The sequence below is a fragment of the Bombus pascuorum genome, chromosome 4, assembly GCF_905332965.1.
Source record: "Bombus pascuorum chromosome 4, iyBomPasc1.1, whole genome shotgun sequence".
Classification (NCBI taxonomy): Eukaryota; Metazoa; Arthropoda; class Insecta; order Hymenoptera; family Apidae; genus Bombus; species Bombus pascuorum.
In genome coordinates this window covers 6164287-6180784 of record NC_083491.1, presented here as the reverse complement: position 1 = coordinate 6180784, position 16498 = coordinate 6164287, and the positions used below count along the sequence as shown (strand labels likewise).

Below are 16498 nucleotides of genomic sequence, written 5' to 3'. Positions count from 1 at the left end.
GATGAGAAACAATATTTATCGTTACTAACACTTCAACGAAATCATTGTCGAAAGAGTTGACGATTAATAGAATTTCACGAAGCCTTGAGCCGCGTGCAACCCTCGCGTCGGTGAGTTCTGCGCGAAATTAAAGCGCGCCTGCGCTCGCTGCGCTCCCTGATTCCTGGGGAAAAAATAATCCGCGAAATTACGCGCCGTGTAACAACTTCCCCGTATAATAATCATAAAGAGGGTGCACGTAGAACAGGACAAAGCGGTAAAGGGGTTCAACTTCCGCCGAAATTTCCGGACGAATTTTCTTCGTGCCCAATTCCGCGCGGTTATGTGGTCCTGTAATATTCACTCGCTCGTGGCAGCTAATAATCGCGAAACGAACGAAAGTCCGCCGTAACCGCGGTAATTGTAGCGTAAATATTTGCAACTGGATCGTGAAACTACTTTGTGCGAGAACGTAAGCGTGCTTATTTGCGAAACGTCGTGCTGGATGCACGAAAATATCGTCATCGCAGTTTCGCTGTGACCGAGATACAAGGCTGGTTGACGATAACAGCCGGTTATATCGTCGACTGGTGTCGTGAGAAACGTTTCAGAACGTTCGGTTTCATTCTGACGATGTTTACGGCTTAGTTATCATTCGATCATTGACCGAAAACTTCAACTAATGAGACATGGAAAAAAATAGCACCGATTCTTCGTGGTGGCATGTAACAACGAAACACGGGTATTATTCGAATGGTATTGTAGAACGAAAAGCTGCAACCACCGAAGAAGTGTTTTAAAACAAAGCCAATTTCACCTTGTAATATTCACGAGAAACGAAGCTTTCAAAGATCATATTCCTCCCCTCCCCTACATGAAAAATCACGAAGAGAACCGTACCAAGAGACCTTTAAAAATTGATGTTAAATCGTGTAAAACGCAGACAGAGACCGTACGAAAATCTGGACACCGAGCAGACATACCAAGAGCTTCTCGTTGCTTTCTGCTGTTCCAGGAAAAGAGGAGGAAAGGATCATGTTCCAGCAGATGCAGTCAATGGCCCAGAAGCAGGTCCTTAAGCTATTTCTACCCATGTCGGCATATTCATTATACATATATATATATATATAATTATTATTCTCTCTCTACATATATATGTATCACTACCACTCTGATCAACGATATGTTACTGTCACGCTCATCCAACGTATATGTACATATCATGTATCGTTCGTCTATCGTGAGACCATTGTACACACGCATCTCGCGGTGCAGAGATGCGGGTGCACACGCATATTACGAAACGGGATCGACATTGTTCTATATTCTCTCTTTCACGTATCTTATTCTTCTACTTTTTTTTTTCTTTTTGTTTGATTTTCTCTTTCTTAAAATCGCTGCCCACTGTTGTGACGTAGTTTGCTTGCAAAGTAGAGAGTTATTATTGCGCTGCCACTGGCTTCACAGTTCTCTTGCCCCGTGTCATTTCATGCTTCAGTCCCCCTCGCCGCAGCCGCCACCCTTGTTCCACCCATTTGCGTATGATACTTCACGCCGCGCCGTTATGCCATCACGCGCCACCCCGCCAGAAAGGGAAAACGAACGATTTCCCAGGAAAAAACGAGTTGTCGTCAAAAGCAAACGCTTCCCCTTGCTGTATACAGTAGGAGGCTGAGCACACGGATGTCCCGTCTAGACACGAGCATTTTTGCGACCGACGTGACAGAATTCCTTTTCATGAACAAGTAATCTGTGTAATCGTTAGTTACAATGGTTACAACATGTTACAACGACACGGTCGCGAAAATGCGACGAGTGATCGAGCCTCGCGTATCACCGGCTCGATTACGCACCAACCTCGCACGAAAATGATCTTTTTACCCTCATGTATTCGCAAGAGAAAGCCGGACGAAACGTGTATCAGGTACGGTATATCGAATTGAAGCAAGCTGACACGGGCTGCGATCAGAGTGCACACGTATCATCGGATCGCCGTGAGATACTTCGCGTTTCTTCATTCCACCTAGCAATTATACAATTTTATTTATCGTCTTGAACTTCGGCGCTTCCCGCTGCTTCTCGTCGTCTCACCAAAAGAAAAGAAGGATAATCGATCGAGAATTTTTACGGCCCATGACGCTTACGGTTTCGAATACAATCACGTTCAAACACGAACAGCACACGTTCCAGAGGTATACATACACACGAACATGGCCCAATGTTTTAGGCACGCGTATCGTCGTGTTCACCAGCACGCAAAAAAGAGCACACGTGTACCTTCACTTTCACGCTTGCACAGCACCAACGTGCTCGCGGACGCTCGTGTCCCGTGTACGCGTCCTTGTTCCGATCTGTCGTACGAAACGTCCAAAAGCTCCGATTAATCGAATAGAAAAGTCGCGAAAATATTAATTTCGATTAAACAATAGCGAATAACCTGTATGCTCCAGATATTAAAATAACATAGAGTACTATACTCTTTATTATATACTCGTTGCTATAGTCGTAAAGTAAATTTACTTATATCATATTTCTCTCTAGCTAAAGGAACTTTGTGTATCGCGTTGTATATTTCTCACATTTACAGAAAAAGCACCATTCTTCCAACGAAGCCTTCGTTTTTAACAATATACGAGGGGATGAAAGGGATAAAACGTTGCGTTAAAAATACAGTGAAACCTTATTTCTTGTTTCAAATTTCCTTTTAAGGGGAGAAAGATAAAGGTACGGATCATCGATTCTCAGCGTCTTGGAAGCAAGCTTTTGGGCGGTTTCCTAGCAGTGGTCAGAACAACGCTTATTCTAGCAGCATTCTATATACTGTCGCTATTTCGGTTCACAGTAGCAAATGTTTGTATCGTTACTGTCGTTACTATTCCACGAGCACCGCCGCCATCATGTTCTTTCGCATATCTCACGTTATTTCGTCTATTAGAACCGTCGTAGTCGTTCCCAAAACGTCGTTCGCGTGTAGTTAGCACTACATACCTAGTGTGTAACCTAATCTCGGATGCGAAGTCGCCGCAGAGATCTGAACAAGCTTCACTGAATAACTCCTCCTGTCGGCACGAGAACGTAATAAGAAAATCTTTTTATTACGAGTGACTTCCTGAGATTTTTCAGTACGTTAGAGAGAAAAGAGTTCCATCGAAGGTATTTGTCGAACATAAAAAAAGAGTGCAACTTAATAAAGCGTCTTATATTCGAAGCAGAAGCGAGTAGAAGAGGTGAATAACGGTCAAGCAAGGGATGCAGTAAAATATCCCATTAGTATTCATCCTTAGCGGAACAGTAGAATAGTTTCTCGAGAGTCAGACATGCTTAACTCGCAACACAGGAGGACGCGTTAAGCACAACAAATTCAAGCACAGAAAGTAGTTCAAGCACGCGTGCCTGCACACAATAACGAGAAGCTGGAAACGGAGCTTGGAAAACGCAACGCGATTTCCATAACGGGGAGAATATTCAAAATACGTTTCTCATGCAGAACGAGAGGAAATAATAATTGGAAATTCACGGCGACGTCGCATCCGTTCGAACATTCTCCGATAATCCTGCATCTCCGTGTATGTGCCTGCGTTTTAGATCTAGGATTTAGGTGAAGTCTACGTGGCTTGAGTGGTAATTTACAGATATTTAGCGAGAGGGGAATTCACACGAAAATAAACAGAGATCTCATTTAAGCATTCTCAAAGAATCATTTATGATACCGGTCGGACAGAGCATCGAAAAATCAAAAGAAATACATTTTAACCCGACGTGTTATCATCACATCTTTCTCTTATTCTTTCTTTCTCTCTTTTTTCTTGCACCGGAAGGATGCACCCTCCGTGGTGCAGTCTTCCATCATCGTGTTCGATCATCTAGGTCGGGCACCGAGAGTGAGATGTCGAAACGAACAATGCACCAGCACCAAGACCTATCTCGTCACCGACATTTTTCTTGTGCCGTACGATTTAGTAGCACCTTCTTACGAGTCCGATTTGTTCACCTACGATCTAAGATCCCATCGATCCCGTTCATGACTGACATACTTCATCCCAGAAGAAACGAATGGAAGAAAGGATGCTTATGCATCTTCGGATGCACATTGGACTCGATACGTGACGTTGCATCATGGTGATGCTGCACGTGGCGCAATTTCGTTACAGCAACGGTTATTGCTAAGATTGCGAACGAGAATCGAATAGATTCTGGCAGATTTTGGTTTTATGGAAGAGGGGATTTTATTTTCAGCTTTCTTTCGCTCGTGGATTTTGTTGGGCGAAGAAATCGATCGATTCGTCCGCATGGTTTATTTTCGTTCAAACGAAGAGAACGCTGCGCATTTAATTGGAACATTATTTACTTTGCACACTGGCAAACGACGATTAACAGAGCTACGATGATAATTGTTTCCAGGATTAAAATTGTGTTACAGACAAACGTATTTTTTTTTAGTAGCGCATGCTTCTTTCTCATTTACGGTCGATAGGGTTTTGTTGGTTTTCGATTTAGTTAGTTCCTTTCACGGAACGTCTCAAGCTTAATCAAAGACGAAACGCAAGAAGTCGAGGGCATAGCGTTAAGCTATTTATCGAGGAAGCGAAACGTGTCAGAAAGCCAATGAAGTATGTCAAGCCGTGGCTAACATCCTTGACAAAGCATGCGACAGGAATCAGTCTCCTAGAAACGAGATATTCAAGAGTATAGACTCTCTCCCTTCTCCATCGTCGTTCTCTTACTCCCTGCCCTCTGGTACTCTGTTTCTTTATTCTCTGTCTGTCTTTTTCTCTTGTTCTGCCTTTCTCTTTGCACCCTGCGGATCGAACGACGACTGTACGAGACGTCGACGACAAAGACTTTGGTAAAAAATATAGACGGCTGATCGGGGAAAGTACAGAGAAATAGGAAGAAAAAGAAACAAAGAACTAAACGAATGCAATGATAAATCATACAAAAATTTACAAATATGTTTATATATATATATGTGTGTGTATATATATATACACATATAAATGAAAGAACAAAATGCGCTGCGATTGAAATGCGTGGAATGAGCTGCTTTGGATGTGTAGGTGATAAAACGTTTAGCAACCCCTAACGAGGGGAAATTCACGCCCGCATCCGCCCCTTCGTCACTTACCCCGTTCTAACAATAACAACTACTATTACAACAACTACCACATTATCGACCAATCAACTGTCATAATTACTCCCGTGAGAAAAATACCGAATCATCATCATTATCTTCATCATCGACAATTACATCAACACCTTCGATCATTACCATCAACCGGTCATTAAAGTCTCCTCTGAAATTAGTGGCCAAAGACATGCACGTGACCTCTTTCCCAGATCCAGGCCTTGCCAGAGAAGACCGAACAGGTACACTGATGACACGATTAAGTCTCGATAAGAATTAATCTCGAATCGACAGGGAACGAAGCGTACACTCTGAAATCACTACCCACCCGATGAACCCTCTCGAGCAACCCCCATTGAGTAGCACGTAAATCGAATCGATTCGTTTTTCACGAAACGAGAGCGGACCGTTGATGTTTCTTTGCTAACTTGCTAACTGTGTTTCTTTACGTCGGCCCAGTGAACAGGAATTTCGCGCAATTGGAACTGGTCGAGAACGAGGATAAGTCGGGTGCCCGGAAATAGATCGCGTTCGACGAAGCACAATGCGAAAATAACTGGGAATCAACGTGGAACGGGAGTTGTAATTAGAAAGGGATGGTATTAAATGGAAAAATTGATTAAATTAAATCGTTTCGCTATATTTCAAAATAACGGTGGGATAGGATAGTTCATGTAGATTAATTTTGAAAGAAAAGTTGAACGAAATTGTCTCGCTTTTATCAGAAAGGTATAAAATCTGTGTAAAATATTGTCTTACGTTTCTCGAACTAAACTCTAGGGAATCGAATGAAAACTCTCGACGAGTTTCTTTGCGTGAAATCTGTAACTTCCACGTCACGCCTTCGACAAAAAAACAGCGACGTACACGTATATATTACATGCGCGTCTCAACTTTTGTGTGTATACACCTGCTGGAGATCGTTCCTTCGGAAAAGCCATGGTACGTATGCCACACAATCCGCGAAATTCGAGTCAAAAGTCACGCCAATCCCTGCTAGTCTCGTTTGCTTATTTTCCTGTTCGATACTTGCCTCGTACGGTTTTCATATCGTGAAACAGTTCGGAATAAAAATCGATCGATGATCGGAAAATATTTGTTTCATACGTGACCAATCTTTTTCAGTTTTGTCCCAAATTATTTTATAGATTTTTCGCGACAAATGAAATTTATGATTAAACCGTTAAGTCTGCGATATTTTTCACCAGTAGTTTCACAGTTGGAAACATTTTTAATTAAATCGCTATTTTCGTATGGTCGCGAGTTTCCAGTGAGATAGAAGATATTGTATTAAAATCGTCGATGGACATCTCGATTCTATCTGTGACATGGTTCGATTGATATCAATTACAAAAAAAAAAAAAGAAAAAAAAGTATTCGTGGAAAGAATATCAGGAAAATATGCAGTATGGAAGACCGTGTACATAGTCGGCTCTGTGTCAATCACAATATCGCAACACCGTGCAACGAGACCAAACGAATCCATATTTGACACCATCAACAAACACCATACTTGAAACTGCTTAAGTTGGATCGAATACGGTTGACAATGCACCTGGAAATTAATGCACATTCACTGCTTTCAACGTGTGCACTATTCGGACAAGACAAAGAGATTCTCGGTGTAAGGCACAAACAGAATCACGTAAGTCATTAATGAGAATGTGAGTGGTTTTGCAAAGAGCATGCCAGTTTTTAGATATCTGCAATTAAAAAGTCTGTCATTTTCAAGGACTATGTTATATATAGGGATATTAAAAAAAAAAAAAACGAAAATTAGAAAATGGATAGGAAAGAGAATAAAAATGCTCCGTGCAAGAGCCATGGCTGCAATATTTTTCTCGTCTTTCGATTAAAGTCTAGAGACTGAAAAATTGAATAAAGTTATGCATACGAGAGAGAGGTGAATCGTCGCATTGATAGCCTCGAACGGAGCGAACGTTTATTCCAAACGGCACTCGACTCGATTTTGACGATCTGAAGCTCTGGAAGACAAGGGATAGCATCGAGCCGTGCGAGACTTTTGATTCGTCCCGTAAGAGAAACATTTTCATACGATCATTTTCTTTGATATGTGCTACTGTTCATTCTCACGTCACGTGTGCACCGGTTAAAATGATCATCGGTAGAACCTAGAAAGTTTTGTGATTTATTTGCTTCGTGGCTAACGAAATATTCAACGAAATATCTGTCAAATTCTTCGATATTTGAAATTTGAATTTTTTAATTTTGCTATAGCATCGTTCCAACATAGGAAAAGTTTTCAAGCACCATAAAATCGCATTGTACATTTTTCGCGATTACGAGTTTGGTTTCGATAGCATGACACGATATTGTCAGAGGGGCAATATTTTACAAAATATTTCACGTTCTACCATCGAGTAACTCATCTCGTGTATGTACACTCACATTATACACACGCGAATGAATGGCTACACTATATATATATATATATTACATTTTAATACGATTACGGAATGTTTTTCCTCCTTACACGACATTCACGTACTTTCTCTCTAAAAGGAATAAAAAACGCACCACGTTTTTCTTTCTCTGTACATCCACAAGATACATATACCACTATTATATATTTTTCCTCTTGATTTCTTGATCTGGTCATCTCCGCTGTGACTCACTGTATGTTTTTACCACCCAGTTATATATTATATACTCTCTTCTCGTTCTTGTACATCTCAGACACGTTCTTGCTCATCACGACTAACCGCTATCATGGCCATTCGTCGTAATCGATGCACGAGCAGCGGGACGGTCCGAAAGTCGTCAAGTCGCGTCAAGGCGAGCCGATCCCAGGCCCAAGGGAGGACTTTGCGACTGTTTGGCACCGACCTGATGCGACATGCGATAATACGACTTCATTCTCCTCGCGTAATCTACTGTCTTATCCTCTACCGTTTATATCTCTTGTGTTTTGTCCATTGTGAGTGGTTGCAAGCCGAATTTCCTACCCTACCATCATTTTGTAATAGTCACGTTTCGATGAGATTATTCGAACGTTTAACATCGACGTACGACAATTAATCGATTTAATTACTTAATTAATTATTTAATACAAATAATACGCGAAAGAATTACGGGATTGATAGAAGAACGAGTACGCTGTTCAAAAATAAATCTCACTGATCGTTCAACGAGGTAAATACGAATCTGTTTGCAATCACTCGAGGGATTCATCGTACATATAGGCCACATACTCGCCGAAATGCGTATCCACGAATCGCGATCATCTCCAACACGCTCACACCATCATCGATCCAAAAAAACGCGAAACCTTCCAGCACTTTTCTTTCGGCACTACTTAGCTTCACAGTGCTCTTGCGCAGAGATCGAATTCACCGTTGTCTGATCGCACCTGAACGTGCCGTTAGCATCCATCAATACGAGTCGTGGATACGCATTGCTCGTACTCATCTTGTCCATGCGACGTGGCCGCGTTTCGAAAGTATCCTCTGATCGATAAAGCTCGCGCCGCGAACGCTGCATTGGTTAGTTTAATGTACGCGATTAGGATGCCTCGGGATTAAACGATCGGCGAACAATAACTGAGAGGATAGGAGGCAAAGAACGAAAGGGAAAGAGAGTCGTCGAAACGCCGCGCGCAGAAATATGGACAACGATGTCGGCCGTACGTCGCGGTGGGCGAAAGAACTGCGGCGGCGCCCGGCGTTCGCAAGAGGATCTTTCTATCGTGGAAAAAACAAGAGAATTCAAAAATTCGCATCCAATCGAAAGATCGAAGGCTCGGAGATGAGAAAAGACAATCGAAAAAGTAACAAAAAAAAAAAAAAAGAATTGGAAAAGATGATAGAAGCCTTCGGTTGATAAAGTGACCTTGCGATCGTGGATCAGATGAAAATCAGATGAAAATGAAAATATTTGAGAGATCGATTTAATAAAAACGTTGTGGTCCTTGTGGACGATCATGGATGTCATTGGTGATCGGTGGTGGTCCTTGTAGCCCCGCCGGATAAATACAGCAACTGTACGTCGATGAATCAGAGAAAATACTATACGTTGGGAAACGATAAGAGGACCCATGGTCATTCGGAGGAGCGCGATACGATCGGCTGGATGTGTCGAAAGAAGAAGGAAGCTCGGCGGAACGTCGCTTTTCTTTCGTCAACCGGGACGCTGCCGGTGCCACTTCCGCTTCCTCGAGACTGTCCCGTGTGGAAATGAAAGGACCTTGAACGAATTCGATTTCAGGTTTCTCCACTGCATGCGACAATAATATAAGAAATTGGAATTACTCGTCTACTAGGAAACGAAATTTACTATTCAAAATGAAGATTATACTTTTTTTTTAAGCGTAGAAGTAAAAATAAAGTATCAAGTCGTCAGAGATTCTGACTGTACTTCGTCAGAATTAGGCTATGTCAATTTCCATAATTTCGATACTTTATAGAGCGAATAATGGTTGGTATTAATCGTCGAAAGGAAATAACAGGAAAATTCGATAGTTCACAATGAAAAATTAGAGGTACTTCCAAGTACATCTACCTCGATGGAATATTCGTACAACTCGCACGCAGTGGTTGCAGTTGCACCCTCGAAAATTAATTGATCTAAGGCGACGATTCACGGGACAGATTTCGTGTGTTAGCGAAGCCGCACTCAACCACCGTAGTACATCTCTTCTACCGAACCACCGCATACATCACACCAAGAAAATAAAACTGTAGCAGTAAAAAAAAAAAAATACAAAAAAAGTCCCTCGCACGCTCGCTAGAGAGACACGAGATGAGGGAACATCGACGAGTGTAACCGTGTCTCTATTGCTTGTGTTGTAAAGGAGCTCAAAGCCACGAACGAGAGCCTGAAGAGTCTGCAGACGCAGCTGGAGCTGGCGTACGCGTCGACCGCGTCATCCGGAGCAGCCGTGGCGGGCGGAAGTGCTGGTGTCGGGCTAGGTAGCGTATCAGGTGCAGGCGGTACTGTCCTCGGAGGTAGCGTGGCGGTTCCAGGCGGCGTGCCCGGTAGCACCACCCTGACGGCCATCTTGGAGACAAAAGACGCGCGCATACAAACCCTGGAGAAGGAGGTGGCGTTACTCGAGGCCGAGTTACAGCGTATTAAGGAATGCGGCGGTAGACTAAGGGAGCAGTTGCTGAAAGCGACCGCCGTACCTAGTAGTAGCGGGGGCGGTAGTGTACAGCAACAAACGATAACGGAACAGACGCAACAGCAACAACAAAATAAGGTTACCGCGGGAGGTATCGAGTCGCATATGCGGCAGGGATTGGTAACGGCCATGGGTGGTCCGCAGCAGCCCGGCACGTTGGCCTTGGCCAGGGGACCGTCCGTGATGACCTCGCTGGTACCGTATGGTCACTCGTCGTCCTCGGCATTAACCAGTTCATTGCTTGCCGGTTCGACAGGTGGGACCACGAGCGGCGGAGGCGGTGGGGGCGGTTCCTCGTGCCTTGGCGGCATCTCGTCGGGCGCTGCCACCGGCGTGGTCAATCCCTATACCGATCGTTACGCCGATCATCATCTCCATCAGCTTCATCATCATCCCCATCATTATCAGCATCATCTCCATCAACACCAGCAGCATCAACAGCAGCTGCAGTTGCAGCATCAGCAGCAAATGCAGCAACACTTGAAACATATTGAGCCTGCGGCGCAGGGCGCCCTGGCTCTACACGCGCACACCTTCAACAAGCACGACATGAACTTCAAACGGCAAGTAAGTTTCTTCATCAACAACGTGCGGATCGAAAAGAACGACGCCGTCTAGGGATCTATCGAACTCTGGATTCTCTGCTCTCTGTTGAGTCACGCCGGACCTTGCACGCCGCAGGTTCCTCTGCGTGAGTACCCGATCTATCCGATCTACGACAGGTATATTGAGAGAAAAGGCTCACGATACTACACAATATACTACCATTACTACTACCATTACTAATACTGCTACAACTATTACTACTACTACTACTACTGCTACTACTGCTACTACAACTATTACTACTACTACTACTACTACTGCTACTGCTACTGCTACTACTACTACTACTACTACTATTACTACTACTACTACTACTGCTACTACTACTGCTACTACTACTGTTACTGCTACTACTACTACTACTACTACTGCTACTGCTACTACTTTGCGTCTCGTTGTGAATCAAAAAAATCACCGAGAGAAAACGGAGATCGAGCGTCTGTTTCTCCACCCTCCTCGAATCAAGGATGGAGGTGCGTAACGATCGTGCGAAGAAGTCGACATTAACCAAGAGAAATTTAGATTCGGCTGTGTTATTAGACTCGGAATCGAGACGTCGAAAAAATCGTCATCGATGCTTGCGCGAGTGTCTGTGTGAGAGGGAAAGAGAGAAAGAGAACGAGTGAATGGTAGCGAGAATGAGGAAGTATGATCGATGAAGCGAAGGCGCATGTAATCGTGTGTACGTGTCCGTATCTAGCTGTCCGTAGAGAGGAAAGGAAGGCGAAGAAAAGCGCGCATAGCCAGGAAGCTGCGTGACGTGATGATCGTCAGTCGAATCGGTCAGGTCGTAACGTCCCGCGGATCTTTCGATTCCTTTCGTCTTGTCTTCTCGAACGCCGCGTCGTACGCGTGCCACGTGTATATGAGTCCGTGAGAGTTAAGATGACACGCTGACTACAGTCGTTGAGATGTGTACATACACCGTTTCGTCGAGCGATACTTACTTTGACAAAGGTTATAGAAACCGCACACATTCCCGAGGGAAGGCTCGAGAATGCGTTAAAATCTCGAGCGCGAGCATCCCCCACGTTTGGTCTAAGACACGATACGCTTACTTTTTCTACTTTTATTCGTGGCCATGCTTTTTTTCGACAGGCGGAACATTTTTTCAACGAGTAAAACTTGTTTCCCCGCGAAGGGAGGAGGACGTTCCTGAGCATCCTCTCACCCAGCGACCGTACTTTTCGTCGGTCATTTTTTGTCGAAAATGATACAATGAATAGAAAACGAAGCATTTTACTTCTCATCGACTCGTATATATCGTACGTGTGCACTCGTGGCACATTAGCGTACCTGTTTTCTTTACCTCCCGAGATCCCTTTCTTATCGAGAACAGCAGAGTTTCTATTTTTTGACTCGATTGTACCTGTTTAAGAAGTCGTAGATTTACGAGAAGAACCGACGGAAAACCCGATACATACCTCGTTCCTCTCGTGTCTCTGCAATCAACATCGATCCTCGATATATCGATCTTCCATCGTTTCTCTCTGCGATCGTTCCCCTTAGACTTGGGATCGTCCTACGCAGTCCTGTTTCCGCGAATGGTACGAAGGAAAAGCGGAACAAGAAAAGTCGAGGAAGCGCGAGACAAGGGGAACTTCGAGATGGGTCTCGGGCAATTCTGTGAGAGAAAGTCAATGAGAAAGTCACAATTCGGTAGCTTCTACGTGTAGAGCCCGAGAGCAACTGTGCGTACCTAATGTCTAGGCCTTAGAGGATGAATATATGTCGTTGAATTCTAGAATATCTATAGACCGTTGACGTTGTACAGTCCCTGATTAATTAGAGAAAGTGTCTTCGTAGAAGATACACGTGTTGTTTCGATTACGTTTAGAGTCTCTGTACATTCGTAAGAGGATGTATTTTCTGTGTTACGTTCGTGGTACACCGTACACGTATTAGTTATTCTGAGAAAATGATTTTACATGGTTCATCGGATGGACGATCCTCGATATGTTAATCGTACAAGGTGAATCGTTAAAAGGCTATTTTTCGGAGAAGACATATTTTTAGGTACGCAAATTGAAACGCCTAAAAAATTCTTAAACGTAGTCAGAGTACAAAAATGCACCTAACTGTTCCTGTAGTACACCGTTAAAGTTGTCAAAAATATATTATACATATACATATATATTTGGAAACAAATTTTCTCCGTTTGAAAGAAATGTTTGAAAGTATATGTAATCTCGATTTCCCGATAGCATAGAATCGTAGGATAATAGATACATTCTTCGATCTCTTCGATACTAGTCAATTTTGTAAAAGGATCGTCCACCTGAGAATCCAATATTATGAAAATCTTTTTCGCCAAACTAATTGGAGAAACGTACGGTTTCCACGAACAGATTTCACTGGGAGACACTGAAATATAAAGTAGATTTGTGGCACGTGTAAACACGTGTGTACGATGACGACACACACGCGCTTAAGTAGAAGCTGAAAACGTGCGTGTAAAATGCGTGCGTAAACGAGGAAGAGTAACACGAGAAGAAGCTTCCAACGATATATTTTCGTAGCTGAGAGCGTTTTAAGACCGCCCCCCATGACTACTATGGTCCCCGAGCTGTTGGTGTAATTTTGCGTTTAGAAGTCACGCGTATAGTCAAATCGTGACTAAGTCACGATAAATCACGCGAAAATCTAAATTAACCAGCAAAAGAAGCCAGAGGAGACGTGGATTCTCGAAGCTGATCCCGTTCGTGCACGTCGTCTTCTCTTCCTGATCGATTGCACAGCATTCGCTCGCTCTGAAACACGATTTCTCCCGCGCGTTCGCAAGTTCCGACAATCTTTTATTTTTCTACTCTAATCTAGGTGTAAGTGTATCCCTGTTCGAGGGTTCGCCGCTTATTAAGAAAGTAAGAAACTCGTCTGTGCGGATTTAAACGAGAACAGCACTGTTCCCAATGAACGATCCTACGCTCGATTACACAGCAATTAGAGCATCGAATAGGCTGCACCAGGCATTTTGAACTCCTCAGAATCGCAGTGGTCGGGCTGGCTCTACTACAACCTCAAAATCGGGTTAGCCCCGCAGGGATAATTTCCTTTTCCCCCCCGATGTTTCCTTCCCTCGAAGATGGAACCGTGGCAACCGGAAATCGACGTACGTTTGCTCGCAAGGACATCCCCGATCTCCGGACATCCTTCCACCTCGACGACGTTTTCACGATCTCACGTATCCAAGCCGGACGACTCTACGTTCGCAAGGTCCACATCGAGCCTAAAACCAGAGCGTGTTCACGCGTGTTCAGTCTGTGGAACTCTGTTAACCGAGATAGACATAAAAAGAGAACGATAGAAAAACAAAGTAAATACGAGTAAATACGAAAACGGATGAAAGCAAACGATTTCGTTTCCACGTTCTATGACATCTTGTCGCTTCTCTTTATATATTCGTGCCTGTGCGAAGCAATCCTCTTTGAGACGTTGAGAGCCTCGAGGCCAGCGGTGCTACGCAAGGATCGCCAAAAAAACTGCACAGGAGAAAGAGCGAACAGATACGTGACAGAAAAAAGAAAAAGATCGAACAAAGCTTAAATAAGTTCGAACGTGTACCGTTCTTTGAACCCTAAGACTATACGCCATTAGTCTTGTCTCTGCCCCTGATTCTTTCCAATAATCCCTCCCTTTTTCCCTCCCTTTAATTCCTATGTCGTGTTCCAGATAAAAGGACATAAAGCAAAAGGAAAGCCAGTATCCTTGCACCTTCGAGGCAATCTGTAATTCGCAGTCTCTTCCGCGATTTAGACAGAGTAGGTCAAGGGTGCAGGTCAGTGACGATCGAGCGTCAAATTGATGCCGATTACATGGATTATAAAAGAGAATAATAATAATACAACAGAGAGAAAGAAAGAATGATTCTGTTCAATCGTTCTCTGATCAACAACTTCAATCCTGTCCCTGTCCGATTCTATTATGTTTATTCACGAGAGATATCACCCGTTCTCATACGACCTCTCTCGTCACGTTCCATGGAAAATTATTTTATCACCATAGTTCAGAGATCCAACCACGAGAGCTCGTCATCAACCATCAAGTCCTTCACGCACTCATCCCACACTAAAACGATCGATTCACTCATGGTAGAATCGTATTCACCCCATCCCAAAGGATCATCGTTTAACTGTCACCGAAGAATTTGCAGGTTCAATCTATCTGCACTCCGCAAGCGACCTTGGAATCATCTAAACACCTTGGATACCTGCCCTGTTGACGATTGTTGCACTTTTATCCCCTTGTTTGACAGTAGCCCTACCAGTAGAATTATCACCGATTTGTCCGCCTGCCACCGCTGAGACCCTTGCCATTGACTCGTTTCACTTGTTTTCTCGCAGTCACCACACTGAACAGACATTAAGACCACGAAAAGGATCGGTTGGTAACGATCATCTCGTCATTCTCACGCCTTTTTCATCAATCTTTACTCATCGATTCATCGACTTCTCACCAGTAGACTCAGTAGACTCGCACATTCGTGTGTCATGTTCATTTCATCTCGATCGCCGATTCGTTTCACTAGTACATTCCGTTCGAATTGGTAGTCAACATCCGTATGGGTTCATGGTCAATCAGGGTGAATCATTTCATTGGTAGATCAATCGATTTTGGAAATTGTCACCGGGGAGTTTACTTTATCGTGGGAATCATGTGACAGAGAAGACTCGTCAGACACGATCATCGCATTTCTCATCACACGTTCATCGTCGTTCGCCATTCTCTCGTCGCGTAGAATTCGAATACAGCTATCGTTCGGGCATGATGCATGCGTGGGAGTGTAGGGCAAAGTAGACAACTGCTTGTCACTCTTAGCACTACCGCGTTTAGGTACGTCTTTTGTAATGGTGCAAGCTTTTTTAACGTTGCTTGAACAAAGATCTTTACTCCCAGAATCAACAACTTTATTTCTTATACGATTCAAAATTTTCAAGATTTTCTTACGATCGAGTAATCTTTGGAAGGCAAAGTAAAGCTTGTACTATCTTAATTCATAGTTAAGTAGAAAATCTCACAGCTAGTATCAGCTTAAGCGAGGTAGCAATCATTCAAATTATTCAGGCACTTTAATCTGCGCAGGGATTCCTTGATATCGCTATGTTTAAGCGAAAACCAATATTATCTTTCAAGATCACTATATTCTTGTATTATTTATATTATTAATAGAAAATTCTGCGTACCCGGTATTTCAACCTTTATCTTCGTATACAAACCAATCGAAATTTGTAAGAAGATCAACTAATAATGAAATGTCAGAAATCATACAGAACGATAACAGAGAACCCCTGTGTAGATCGTAAATCGCTGGAAAAGATTCACCAGCGATTGGACCGTTCGTTTCATCATCGACGATCCAATCTTACGGAATCGAATCTATTTCGAATAAAATCGCGTAGACAACGTACGGATCGTGTAGATCGTTTGGTCGAATTTGTTCGTGTTTGTTCGTGTCCGATCACCGCTTCACTCTTTCTAGCTCTCGCGTCACGATTCTTTCGCCAACGAATCCTGACAGTTTATTAGAAATCGCATGCGAGTACTCGAAGCGGTCCTTTGTACCTTGATGCATGTTGCATGCACGCAGACAACGTATCGTTACTCTTCGATGCATCTCTCATCATCTAGCCAGTCATCTCGTTGATCGATTT

General features: G+C 43.4%; 1 protein-coding gene and 1 long non-coding RNA gene across 8 annotated transcripts in view; both read left to right on the top strand.

Moving 5' to 3' along the window:
* Positions 1-16498, top strand: part of LOC132906044 (trichohyalin) — a 68885-nt gene that overhangs the window by 24946 nt on the left and 27441 nt on the right. For 2 of the 7 annotated variants that reach the window (XM_060957881.1, XM_060957880.1), the window contains exon 4: positions 923-1050. The exons of 1 other annotated variant lie outside the window; for it this stretch is intronic. In XM_060957881.1, coding sequence (XP_060813864.1) covers positions 923-1050 — 128 coding nt within the window. Of the gene's footprint in view, positions 1-922; positions 1051-9914; positions 10812-16498 lie in introns of all 7 variants that reach the window. 4 more of the 7 variants (XM_060957883.1, XM_060957882.1, XM_060957879.1 and 1 more) reach the window with 3 other exon arrangements.
* LOC132906048 (uncharacterized) lies at positions 1057-8914 on the top strand. Its single transcript, XR_009657926.1, has 2 exons — positions 1057-6749; positions 6854-8914. It is a non-coding gene; the product is annotated as an uncharacterized LOC132906048 (long non-coding RNA).